Below are 13872 nucleotides of genomic sequence, written 5' to 3' on the forward strand. Positions count from 1 at the left end.
AGCCACACCACTTCAAAAGTGGTGCACACTGCCCTCATATTGGCCAGCATTGATCATGTGCACAGTGATCTCCAATCCATGGGCACCAAGAACTGTCTTGGGCTACCAAGTACATGGTATTCCTCAGGTAGTCTGAGAAACAGTGCAGCTATCTTGGATTGCAGAAGAGGAGCCAGGAAACTGGTTGGTCTGCAGCTAAAAAGATTAAAAGTAGAGTCCAAGTTAATGTGAACTATTGCCACAAGGAAGGATCCTTCTTTATAGATCCAAAATGTGTTGTATATGTAGATGTACTGCATTACTCTGACCCACAGGATCCAATCAAGGTTTTTGGTTTTAAGGATTTGGCAAGCTGGACTTTTTCCATCATTAATTAATGCCAGTTTCAGTTTGTTTCCCAGTTAATATTTTTTTTTTTTAAAGTTGAACCAGAGTATTACAAAGCTAAATATATGCTGAGAAGCAAGTGGTGGCCATTTGCTTTGCAAAAATCTAAGAATCTCATTCTGCCATATATTTGTTGTGTATTGTTAATATGTCTGGGTAAGAGCTGATATGGTGGCACATTGAATGTGAAGTAAACCCCCAGGGACACAATGTGGCATGCCCAACAAAGAGCGTAGACAAATTCCCATTGACCAGGCGTTCTTTGAAAAGCAAATAAATCTTTTCCAAGTCTTCTCTTGCACTGACAGCAAACATAGACATCCTTCAACCATCACTACAGCATGGGCCAATGAGTTAGCTGATCGCAGAAGGTAATTATAGTAGCAGCCTTGCTTGGAGACAACTTAACTTCAGTTTTACAGCACAGTATTAACTATGTATAGTACTGCATTTTTCTTGGAAATTTATAAGTCTCTATGCGCTTTCTCCAATGACTCCATGGAAACAGTATTGTTTGCCTCTTGATGTTGCAAATGCTTGCACCATATATAGGTGTCTGTATCCATCAGTGTTCTACAATTTAATATACAGATTAGCTACTATATTGTGCTAATGATTTATATTTTCCATGCAGTTGTCAACTGTACTGATCCTGGGATTCCAGAAAACTCCATCCGCGAAAGTAAAATAGAACACGGAAACTTCACTTATGGAACGGTGGTGTTTTATGACTGCAATCCAGGACACTATCTGTTTGGATCATCTGTGCTCGTGTGTCAGCCAAATGGGCAGTGGGACAAGTCACTTCCAGAATGTATTGGTGAGTAAATTCTGTAGCGGATTAGAAAGGATGTAATAATTAATGAAACAAAACTATGGTTTTGTTTAATTAATTACTGTCAATTAAACTACATTAACTAATTAATTAAACTGTTTAATTAATTACTATTAATTAATTACTATGGTCAAAACATTACTTGTTGACCATACACCTTCAATAATTGTTGGCCAAACACTGATTTAGCTGACAGTTATTCCTTCCAGGCTAGATTTACCAAACAAAGTGAAAATTCTGGAGCATATGCCACATTTGCGTTTGAGACACTTCCTGTGGTGCCAGACAAGGGGCATAGCTTTGTAGGGAAAAGGGGTGTGGATTAGTCAGAAATGGGTATGGCCTATCACGTAACACCATGCACCAAAATGTTGGCACAATATTCTGCCATAAAGTAACAACCAAAAGTTTAAACAGGACTAGGTTTATTAGACAACATCAGTTACTGTGATAAATCTGGCTCCGTTTTAGATTGTCTAGTCTGTTTGCGCTCTCTTCAAAGTGAGAAAACCTCAATGCAATGGAATGTGACATGATTTTTTTTACTTATGGATTCATATAGAACCCATGAAAAAAAACATCTTTTGTTCTGTATACAATCGGAAGCATTTGGAGGAACTATATAAACTCTGTGACACAGTGAGAGGTTTGGTCTGGGAAAACAGGTATTTTCCTCCCAGCATGTGCTGCTGGGCTGATTTATAGCCAGGTAAGGTAAAATACTGGACCGGATTTTAGGTGCCGGTCCGGGTTTTGGTAGCACCTAGCTGTTCTTATATAGGCACCTGGGCTCATAAGCGAGGTCTCTGTGTTGGGATCTTGGAGCATTGTGTCTGGATGAAGGCTTGCTACCTGTTTGGCATGAAAACAGGTTGGTGCTGCTATGCTCAGGGACTCTTTGAGGCAGATTTGCCACATGATTGCCACCAACACCGCAAGGTGACTTTTTGCTTGTTTATGACTGCTTGTTTTGTCACTTGCCTAAAGTGTTAATAAAACACTGAACAGTTTAATCCAAAGAACTTGTTGTTGCCTCTATACTGCGTCCGCTAATCCTGTCTACCAGAGTGAAACCCCACAATTGGTGGAGGATGTGGTCAAGAGCAGTGATGCTGGCATGAACGCCAATATTTTTGGTTTCTGCATTTTTCAGGCACGGTTGTATGTAGTACATTAAACCAGCTGTATTACAACCAGTGCCCCGCAACAAAATGGAGGCTGTTGTGAAGGCCCTTATGGAGGCTGATCTGCAGCAGCAAGAGACAAACCTGCAGCAACGCGAGGCTAATAAGCAGCAGCAGGAGACTAACCAGTTGCTGCTACAACATGTGATGGCTTTGCAGACAGCAGGAGCAACCCCGAGCATCCACGATGCCCGGAAGGCAGTCAGTGCCATGATTCCTAAGATGACCACCACAGACAACATCGAAATCTACCTGGAGTTGTACAAGAAAGTGGTCATCAGGGAAAAGCTACCCAGTGACCAGTGGGCTGACGTTGTCGCTCCGTTCTTGGCATCTGATTCCCAGCGGGTGTATTTTGACTTTCCGGACGATCAAGCGGTTGACTACCAGAAATTCAAGGGTGAAATTCTGGCAAGACTGGGGGCTGAGCCTGCAAAACCCTATTATTATAACTTACTTCACCTCTTGAAAAATTGGCTACAGCCTGACATGCTGAGTCCCACTGCTATGCTGGATCGTCTGTTAGCAGATATGTTCTGGAGGGCTTTGACATACCCTCTTCAGCACTGGATCGGTCAGGTGTCTCCTGGAAATGCCATTGAGATGGTGGATCTGGTGGAATACTATGAAGCTACCAGGAATCTAAAGGTGGGTTCTGTCGGGAAGGGGGTCAGCAAACCCCGGAAATCTCCACCCCAGGCCCGGAGATTTGAGCCGATAAAACCTACCCGGGATGTACCAACGGTGGACCTGGCTCTGATAGTCTGCTGGCGGTCTGCTGGACTCAGGGAGTCTGGTGACCCTAGTAAGGGCTACCCTGGTGCGGTCCACTGAGTATACTGGCTAGAAAGTCGGGGGGTGATGTGCATCCACAGAGACTTAAAAGACTACTCCACTGCACTGGTGTCTATAACCACTGTGGCCGGTAGATGGACCCAAGAGGTTGCTGTCGTCACAAATCTACATTATGAACGTATAAGAGGGAAAGACTTCCCAGGCTTCCCAACACTTTGGCCTGCTATGAGAGTGACTGATACCAATGAGACAGTGGTAACCCTAGCAGAGTAGCCTGGCTCAGGAGGGAGACCAGAACCCTGGGAACCTGAGACCGAAGGGCCAGTGGTAGTTGAAAGAAGGGGAGACAACCCCGCTAAGTGTGATGTGAGAGACGTGGAGGACTTGCCGCAGGGTCCTGAATTGGCAATTTTGGTACCGCTCAACATTTAAAAAAAAGTGAAACCATACTTACACACCTCATCCATGTGAACGTGGAGAGCCTGCCGCCGCCATCTTGATTGAAGATCCTCATCCATGTGAGCATGAAGAGTCTGCCGCCACCATCTTGATTGAAGATCCAGTACGAAATCATACGTTAAGATTTCGTGAGAGATCTTCAAACAAGATGGCGGAGACAGCCTCTTCACGCTCAAATGGATGAGGTGAGCATGATTTTTTTTTCACCCCATTTCAGGTAAAATCCATTTGTTACTACGGATTTGAGGCAAAATTTTCCCTGAAATTTGGATCGAAGTCTTTGGACACTTTGATTCGCTCAACACTAAGCTCCGGCCATTTCCTACATGTTAAGTATAAAAGGCACTCAGTAAGGTGTCAGAATAGCAGTTGCGGAGGAATCAGCACATTTTTTTTTTTTTTTTTTTAAACCAATACTTTTATTAAAATTGTTTTGAGATGAAAAGTCCCCAGACCTGATCTTTATTCTCATGGCATGACAAAACCCTAATTTAGTAAAGAAAATACAATCCTATTGAGCCTTTTCAAGATGTTACACTCTGGGTTTAAGCTTGTCATCTCTGTTTTCAGTGATTGACTGTGGTCATCCCGGAGTTCCTCCAAATGCAATTATTTCTGGTGAGAAGTTTACATTTGGATCTGCTGTTCATTATTCTTGCACTGGAAGAAGAACCCTAATAGGCCATTCTACAAGGACCTGTCAGTTAAATGGGCAATGGAGTGGATCCTTACCTCACTGCTCAGGTAAGCAGAGAAAATAGAAAAATATATGGATTTTATAGAAATGTCTGGTTTGAGATATTCATCATATGTGAAGGTACAATGTTGGAAGAAACATGTCATCCAGCAATGTTCATTTTATAAATAAATGAGTTGGTTTGGTGACAGCCCATGTTTAAATATTGGTTGCTATTAATGTGGTGGAGCTAAATTTGTTTTAATTGGTGTTTAGTAATATCTACAGCTGTCAACAGTAGAGTTGAGCGAACACCTGGATGTTCGGGTTCGAGAAGTTCGGCCGAACATCCCGGAAATGTTCGGGTTCGGGATCCGAACCCGATCCGAACTTCGTCCCGAACCCGAACCCCATTGAAGTCAATGGGGACCCGAACTTTTCGGCACTAAAACGGCTGTAAAACAGCCCAGGAAAGGGCTAGAGGGCTGCAAAAGGCAGCAACATGTAGGTAAATCCCCTGCAAACAAATGTGGATAGGGAAATTAATTAAAATAAAAATTAAATAAATAAAAATTAACCAAAATCAATTGGAGAGAGGTTCCATAGCAGAGAATCTGGCTTCCCGTCACCCACCACTGGAACAGTCCATTCTCAGATATTTAGGCCCCGGCACCCAGGCAGAGGAGAGAGGTCCCGTAACAGAGAATCTGTCTTCATGTCAGCAGAGAATTAGTCTGCATGTCATAGCAGAGAATGAGGCTTCACGTCAGCCACCACTGCAACAGTCCATTGGCATATATTTAGGCCTAGCACACAGGCAGAGGAGAGAGGTCCCGTAACAGAGAATCTGGCTTCATGTCAGCAGAGAATCAGTCTGCATGTCATAGCAGAGAATGAGGCTTCACGTCAGCCACCACTGCAACAGTCCATTGGCATATATTTAGGCCCAGCACACACACAGGCAGAGGAGAGAGGTCCCGTAACAGAGAATCTGTCTTCATGTCAGCAGAGAATTAGTCTGCATGTCATAGCAGAGAATGAGGCTTCACGTCACCCACCACTGCAACAGTCCATTGGCATATATTTAGGCCTAGCACACAGGCAGAGCAGAGAGGTCCCGTAACAGACAATCTGGCTTCATGACAGCAGAGAATCAGTCTGCATGTCATAGCAGAGAATGAGGCTTCACGTCACCCACCACTGCAACAGTCCATTGGCATATATTTAGGCCTAGCACACAGGCAGAGGAGAGAGGTCCCGTAACAGAGAATCTGTCTTCATGTCAGCAGAGAATCAGTCTGCATGTCATAGCAGAGAATGAGGCTTCACGTCAGCCACCACTGCAACAGTCCATTGGCATATATTTAGGCCCAGCACCCAGGCAGAGGAGGGAGGTCCCGTAACAGAGAATCTGTCTTCATGTCAGCAGAGAATTAGTCTGCATGTCATAGCAGAGAATGAGGCTTCACGTCAGCCACCACTGCAACAGTCCATTGGCATATATTTAGGCCCAGCACACACACAGGCAGAGGAGAGAGGTCCCGTAACAGAGAATCTGGCTTCATGTCAGCAGAGAATCAGTCTGCATGTCATAGCAGAGAATGAGGCTTCACGTCAGCCACCACTGCAACAGTCCATTGGCATATATTTAGGCCCAGCACACACACAGGCAGAGGAGAGAGGTCCCGTAACAGAGAATCTGGCTTCATGTCAGCAGAGAATCAGTCTGCATGTCATAGCAGAGAATGAGGCTTCACGTCAGCCACCACTGCAACAGTCCATTGGCATATATTTAGGCCCAGCACACACACAGGCAGAGGAGAGAGGTCCCGTAACAGAGAATCTGGCTTCATGTCAGCAGAGAATCAGTCTGCATGTCATAGCAGAGAATGAGGCTTCACGTCAGCCACCACTGCAACAGTCCATTGGCATATATTTAGGCCCAGCACACACACAGGCAGAGGAGAGAGGTCCCGTAACAGAGAATCTGGCTTCATGTCAGCAGAGAATCAGTCTGCATGTCATAGCAGAGAATGAGGCTTCACGTCAGCCACCACTGCAACAGTCCATTGGCATATATTTAGGCCCAGCACACACACAGGCAGAGGAGAGAGGTCCCGTAACAGAGAATCTGTCTTCATGTCAGCAGAGAATTAGTCTGCATGTCATAGCAGAGAATGAGGCTTCACGTCACCCACCACTGCAACAGTCCATTGGCATATATTTAGGCCTAGCACACAGGCAGAGCAGAGAGGTCCCGTAACAGACAATCTGGCTTCATGACAGCAGAGAATCAGTCTGCATGTCATAGCAGAGAATGAGGCTTCACGTCACCCACCACTGCAACAGTCCATTGGCATATATTTAGGCCTAGCACACAGGCAGAGCAGAGAGGTCCCGTAACAGACAATCTGGCTTCATGTCAGCAGAGAATCAGTCTGCATGTCATAGCAGAGAATGAGGCTTCACGTCACCCACCACTGCAACAGTCCATTGGCATATATTTAGGCCTAGCACATCAGGCAGAGCAGAGAGGTCCCGTAACAGACAATCTGGCTTCATGTCAGCAGAGAATCAGTCTGCATGTCATAGCAGAGAATGAGGCTTCACGTCACCCACCACTGCAACAGTCCATTGGCATATATTTAGGCCTAGCACACAGGCAGAGCAGAGAGGTCCCGTAACAGACGATCTGGCTTCATGTCAGCAGAGAATCAGTCTGCATGTCATAGCAGAGAATCAGGCTTCACGTCAGCCACCACTGCAACAGTCCATTGTCATAAATTTAGGCCCAGCACCCAGGCAGAGGAGAGAGGTCCCGTAACAGACAATCTGGCTTCATGTCAGCAGAGAATTAGTCTGCATGTCATAGCAGAGAATCAGGCTTCATGTCAGCCACCACTGCAACAGTCCATTGGCATATATTTAGGCCTAGCACACAGGCAGAGGAGAGGTTCATTCAACTTTGGGTAGCCCCGCAATATAATGGTAAAATGAAAATAAAAATAGGATTGAATGAGGAAGTGCCCTGGAGTCCAATAATATATGGTTATGGGGAGGTAGTTAATGTCTAATCTGGACAAGGGACGGACAGGTCCTGTGGGATCCATGCCTGGTTCATTTTTATGAACGTCAGCTTGTCCACATTGGCTGTAGACAGGCGGCTGCGTTTGTCTGTAATGACGCCCCCTGCCGTGCTGAATACACGTTCAGACAAAACGCTGGCTGCCGGGCAGGCCAGCACCTCCAAGGCATAAAAGGCTAGCTCTGGCCACGTGGACAATTTAGAGACCCAGAAGTTGAATGGGGCCGAACCATCAGTCAGTACGTGGAGGGGTGTGCACACGTACTGTTCCACCATGTTAGTGAAATGTTGCCTCCTGCTAACACGTTGCGTATCAGGTGGTGGTGCAGTTAGCTGTGGCGTGTTGACAAAAGTTTTCCACATCTCTGCCATGCTAACCCTGCCCTCAGAGGAGCTGGCCGTGACACAGCTGCCTTGGCGACCTCTTGCTCCTCCTCTGCCTTGGCCTTGGGCTTCCACTTGTTCCCCTGTGACATTTGGGAATGCTCTCAGTAGCGCGTCTACCAACGTGCGCTTGTACTCGCGCATCTTCCTATCACGCTCCAGTGCAGGAAGTAAGGTGGGCACATTGTCTTTGTAGCGTGGATCCAGCAGGGTGGCAACCCAGTAGTCCGCACAGGTTAAAATGTGGGCAACTCTGCTGTCGTTGCGCAGGCACTGCAGCATGTAGTCGCTCATGTGTGCCAGGCTGCCCAGGGGTAAGGACAAGCTGTCCTCTGTGGGAGGCGTATCGTCATCGTCCTGCCTTTCCCCCCAGCCACGCACCAGTGATGGACCCGAGCTGCGTTGGGTGCCACCCCGCTGTGACCATGCTTCATCCTCATCCTCCTCCACCTCCTCCTCATCCTCGTCCTCCTCGTCCTCCAGTAGTGGGCCCTGGCTGGCCACATTTGTACCTGGCCTCTGCTGTTGCAAAAAACCTCCCTCTGAGTCACTTCGAAGAGACTGGCCTGAAAGTGCTAAAAATGACCCCTCTTCCTCATCCTCCTCCTCCTCCTCCTGGGCCACCTCCTGTTCCATCATCGCCCTAAGTGTTTTCTCAAGGAGACATAGAAGTGGTATTGTAACGCTGATAACGGTGTCATCGCCACTGGCCATGTTGGTGGAGTACTCGAAACAGCGCAACAGGGCACACAGGTCTCGCATGGAGGCCCAGTCATTGGTGGTGAAGTGGTGCTGTTCTGTAGTGCGACTGACCCGTGCGTGCTGCAGCTGAAACTCCACTATGGCCTGCTGCTGCTCGCACAGTCTGTCCAGCATGTGCAAGGTGGAGTTCCACCTGGTGGGCACGTCGCATATGAGGCGGTGAGCGGGAAGGCCGAAGTTACGCTGTAGCGCAGACAGGCGAGCAGCGGCAGGATGTGAACGCCGGAAGCGCGAACAGACGGCCCGCACTTTATGCAGCAGCTCTGACATGTCGGGGTAGTTGTGAATGAACTTCTGCACCACCAAATTCAGCACATGCGCCAAGCAAGGGATGTGCGTCAAATTGGCTAGTCCCAGAGCTGCAACGAGATTTCGCCCATTATCACACACCACCAGGCCGGGCTTGAGGCTCACCGGCAGCAACCACTCGTCGGTCTGTTGTTCTATACCCCGCCACAACTCCTGTGCGGTGTGGGGCCTGTCCCCCAAACATATGAGTTTCAGAATGGCCTGCTGACGTTTACCCCGGGCTGTGCTGAAGTTGGTGGTGAAGGTGTGTGGCTGACTGGATGAGCAGGTGGAAGAAGAGGAGGAGGAAGCCGAGAAGGAGGAGGTGGCAACAGGAGGCAAAGAATGTTGCCCTGCGATCCTTGGCGGCGGAAGGACGTGCGCCAAACAGCTCTCCGCCTGGGGCCCAGCTGCCACTACATTTACCCAGTGTGCAGTTAGGGAGATATAGCGTCCCTGGCCGTGCTTACTGGTCCACGTATCTGTGGTTAGGTGGACCTTGCCACAGATGGCGTTGCGCAGTGCACACTTGATTTTATCGGATACTTGGTTGTGCAGGGAAGGCACGGCTCTCTTGGAGAAGTAGTGCCGGCTGGGAACAACATACTGTGGGACAGCAAGCGACATGAGCTGTTTGAAGCTGTCTGTGTCCACCAGCCTAAATGACAGCATTTCATAGGCCAGTAGTTTAGAAATGCTGGCATTCAGGGCCAGGGATCGAGGGTGGCTAGGTGGGAATTTACGCTTTCTATCAAATGTTTGTGAGATGGAGAGCTGAACGCTGGCGTGTGACATGGTTGAGACGCTTGGTGACGGAGGTGGTGGTGGTGGTGTTGGTGGTACATCCCCTGTTTGCTGGGCGGCAGGTGCCAACGTTCCTCCAGAGGCGGAGGAAGAGGCCGAGGCGGCAGCAGCAGAATAGGCCGAGGCGGCAGCAGCAGAAGAGGTAGCAGGGGGAGCCTGAGTGACTTCCTTGGTTTTAAGGTGTTTACTCCACTGCAGTTCATGCTTTGCATGCAGGTGCCTGGTCATGCAGGTTGTGCTCAGGTTCAGAACGTTAATGCCTCGCTTCAGGCTCTGATGGCACAGCGTGCAAACCACTCGGGTCTTGTCGTCAGCACATTGTTTGAAGAAGTGCCATGCCAGGGAACTCCTTGAAGCTGCCTTTGGGGTGCTCGGTCCCAGATGGCGGCGGTCAGTAGCAGGCGGAGTCTCTTGGCGGCGGGTGTTCTGCTTTTGCCCACTGCTCCCTCTTTTGCTACGCTGTTGGCTCGGTCTCACCACTGCCTCTTCCTCCGAACTGTGAAAGTCAGTGGCACGACCTTCATTCCATGTGGGGTCTAGGACCTCATCGTCCCCTGCATCGTCTTCCACCCAGTCTTGATCCCTGACCTCCTGTTCAGTCTGCACACTGCAGAAAGACGCAGCAGTTGGCACCTGTGTTTCGTCATGATCAGAGACATGCTGAGGTGGTATTCCCATGTCCTCATCATCAGGAAACATAAGTGGTTGTGCGTCAGTGCATTCTATGTCTTTCACCGCTGGGGAAGGGCTAGGTGGATGCCCTTGGGAAACCCTGCCAGCGGAGTCTTCAAACAGCATAAGAGACTGCTGCATAACTTGAGGCTGAGACAGTTTCCCTGGTATGCATGGGGGTGATGTGACAGACTGATGGGGTTGGTTTTCAGGCGCCATCTGTGCGCTTTCTGCAGAAGACTGGGTGGGAGATAATGTGAACGTGCTGGATCCACTGTCGGCCACCCAATTGACTAATGCCTGTACCTGCTCAGGCCTTACCATCCTTAGAACGGCATTGGGCCCCACCATATATCGCTGTAAATTCTGGCGGCTACTGGGACCTGAGGTAGTTGGTACACTAGGACGTGTGGATGTGGCAGAACGGCCACGTCCTCTCCCAGCACCAGAGGGTCCACTAACACCACCACGACCATGTCCACGTCCGCGTCCCTTACTAGATGTTTTTCTCATTGTTATGGTTCACCACAACAACAAATATATTATTTGGCCCAATGTATTGTATTCAAATTCAGCGGGATATAAATTTGAGGCCTAGTATTTAGGCGCTGGGTGACCGGTATGGATTTAGTGACAGAATTAGACTTGGAAATGCACAGAAGCGTGTGTGTGAAGTTATTCTGAATGACCCAATGTGCACCTTGAATATTATATACCCTTTTTGGGATAGATTTCAAATAGCTCTGATATAGCAGGAACCACTAAATTATGAAATTGCTAAATTGGGAATTGTACTTCAACCCAGAACAAAAAATGTGCTTTGACGGGCACTAAATAACTTTCCCAGCTACAACAGTACAGCGGTAACGAGAGATTTAGAGGGATTTAAATTTGAGGCCTAGTATTTAGGCGCTGGGTGACAGGTATGGGTTTAGTGACAGAATTAGACTTGGAAATACACAGTAGCGGGTGTGTGTGAAGTTATTCTGAATGACCCAATGTGCACCTTCAATATTATATACCCTTTTGGGATAGATTTCAAATAGCTCTGATATAGCAGGAACCACTAAATTATGAAATTGCTAAATTGGGAATTGTACTTCAACCCAGAACAAAAAATGTGCTTTGACGGACACTAAATATCTTGCCCAGCAACAACAGTACAGCGGTGGGTAACGAGAGATTTAGAGGGATTTAAATTTGAGGCCTAGTATTTAGGCGCTGGGTCACCGGTATGGATTTAGTGACAGAATTAGACTTGGAAATGCACAGAAGCGTGTGTGTGAAGTTATTCTGAATGACCCTATGTGCACCTTCAATATTATATACCCTTTTAGGGATAGATTTCAAATAGCTCTGATATAGCAGAAACCACTAAATTATGAAATTGCTAAATTGGGAATTGTACTTCAACCCAGAACAAAAAATGTGCTTTGACGGACACTAAATATCTTGCCCAGCAACAACAGTACAGCGGTGGGTAACGAGAGATTTAGAGGGATTTAAATTTGAGGCCTAGTATTTAGGCGCTGGGTCACCGGTATGGATTTAGTGACAGAATTAGACTTGGAAATGCACAGAAGCGTGTGTGTGAAGTTATTCTGAATGACCCTATGTGCACCTTCAATATTATATACCCTTTTAGGGATAGATTTCAAATAGCTCTGATATAGCAGAAACCACTAAATTATGAAATTGCTAAATTGGGAATTGTACTTCAACCCAGAACAAAAAATGTGCTTTGACGGACACTAAATATCTTGCCCAGCAACAACAGTACAGCGGTGGGTAACGAGAGATTTAGAGGGATTTAAATTTGAGGCCTAGTATTTAGGCGCTGGGTCACCGGTATGGATTTAGTGACAGAATTAGACTTGGAAATGCACAGAAGCGTGTGTGTGAAGTTATTCTGAATGACCCTATGTGCACCTTCAATATTATATACCCTTTTAGGGATAGATTTCAAATAGCTCTGATATAGCAGAAACCACTAAATTATGAAATTGCTAAATTGGGAATTGTACTTCAACCCAGAACAAAAAATGTGCTTTGACGGACACTAAATATCTTGCCCAGCAACAACAGTACAGCGGTGGGTAACGAGAGATTTAGAGGGATTTAAATTTGAGGCCTAGTATTTAGGCGCTGGGTGACAGGTATGGGTTTAGTGACAGAATTAGACTTGGAAATACACAGTAGCGGGTGTGTGTGAAGTTATTCTGAATGACCCAATGTGCACCTTCAATATTATATACCCTTTTTGGGATAGATTTCAAATAGCTCTGATATAGCAGGAACCACTAAATTATGAAATTGCTAAATTGGGAATTGTACTTCAACCCAGAACAAAAAATGTGCTTTGACGGACACTAAATATCTTGCCCAGCAACAACAGTACAGCGGTGGGTAACGAGAGATTTAGAGGGATTTAAATTTGAGGCCTAGTATTTAGGCGCTGGGTCACCGGTATGGATTTAGTGACAGAATTAGACTTGGAAATGCACAGAAGCGTGTGTGTGAAGTTATTCTGAATGACCCTATGTGCACCTTCAATATTATATACCCTTTTAGGGATAGATTTCAAATAGCTCTGATATAGCAGAAACCACTAAATTATGAAATTGCTAAATTGGGAATTGTACTTCAACCCAGAACAAAAAATGTGCTTTGACGGACACTAAATATCTTGCCCAGCAACAACAGTACAGCGGTGGGTAACGAGAGATTTAGAGGGATTTAAATTTGAGGCCTAGTATTTAGGCGCTGGGTCACCGGTATGGATTTAGTGACAGAATTAGACTTGGAAATGCACAGAAGCGTGTGTGTGAAGTTATTCTGAATGACCCTATGTGCACCTTCAATATTATATACCCTTTTAGGGATAGATTTCAAATAGCTCTGATATAGCAGAAACCACTAAATTATGAAATTGCTAAATTGGGAATTGTACTTCAACCCAGAACAAAAAATGTGCTTTGACGGACACTAAATATCTTGCCCAGCAACAACAGTACAGTGGTGGGTAACGAGAGATTTAGAGGGATTTAAATTTGAGGCCTAGTATTTAGGCGCTGGGTCACCGGTATGGATTTAGTGACAGAATTAGACTTGGAAATGCACAGAAGCGTGTGTGTGAAGTTATTCTGAATGACCCTATGTGCACCTTCAATATTATATACCCTTTTAGGGATAGATTTCAAATAGCTCTGATATAGCAGAAACCACTAAATTATGAAATTGCTAAATTGGGAATTGTACTTCAACCCAGAACAAAAAATGTGCTTTGACGGACACTAAATATCTTGCCCAGCAACAACAGTACAGCGGTGGGTAACGAGAGATTTAGAGGGATTTAAATTTGAGGCCTAGTATTTAGGCGCTGGGTGACAGGTATGGGTTTAGTGACAGAATTAGACTTGGAAATACACAGTAGCGGGTGTGTGTGAAGTTATTCTGAATGACCCAATGTGCACCTTCAATATTATATACCCTTTTTGGGATAGATTTCAAATAGCTCTGATATAGCAGGAACCACTAAATT

General features: G+C 46.4%; 1 protein-coding gene across 1 annotated transcript in view; it reads left to right on the top strand.

Moving 5' to 3' along the window:
• Window positions 1–13872, top strand: part of CSMD3 (CUB and Sushi multiple domains 3) — a 1090172-nt gene that overhangs the window by 941277 nt on the left and 135023 nt on the right. The window contains exons 53-54 of the mRNA XM_044293228.1: window positions 1022–1207; window positions 4231–4404. Of these exons, the coding sequence (XP_044149163.1) occupies window positions 1022–1207; window positions 4231–4404 (360 nt within the window). The remainder of the gene's footprint in view (window positions 1–1021; window positions 1208–4230; window positions 4405–13872) is intronic.

The sequence above is a fragment of the Bufo gargarizans genome, chromosome 5, assembly GCF_014858855.1.
Source record: "Bufo gargarizans isolate SCDJY-AF-19 chromosome 5, ASM1485885v1, whole genome shotgun sequence".
Classification (NCBI taxonomy): Eukaryota; Metazoa; Chordata; class Amphibia; order Anura; family Bufonidae; genus Bufo; species Bufo gargarizans.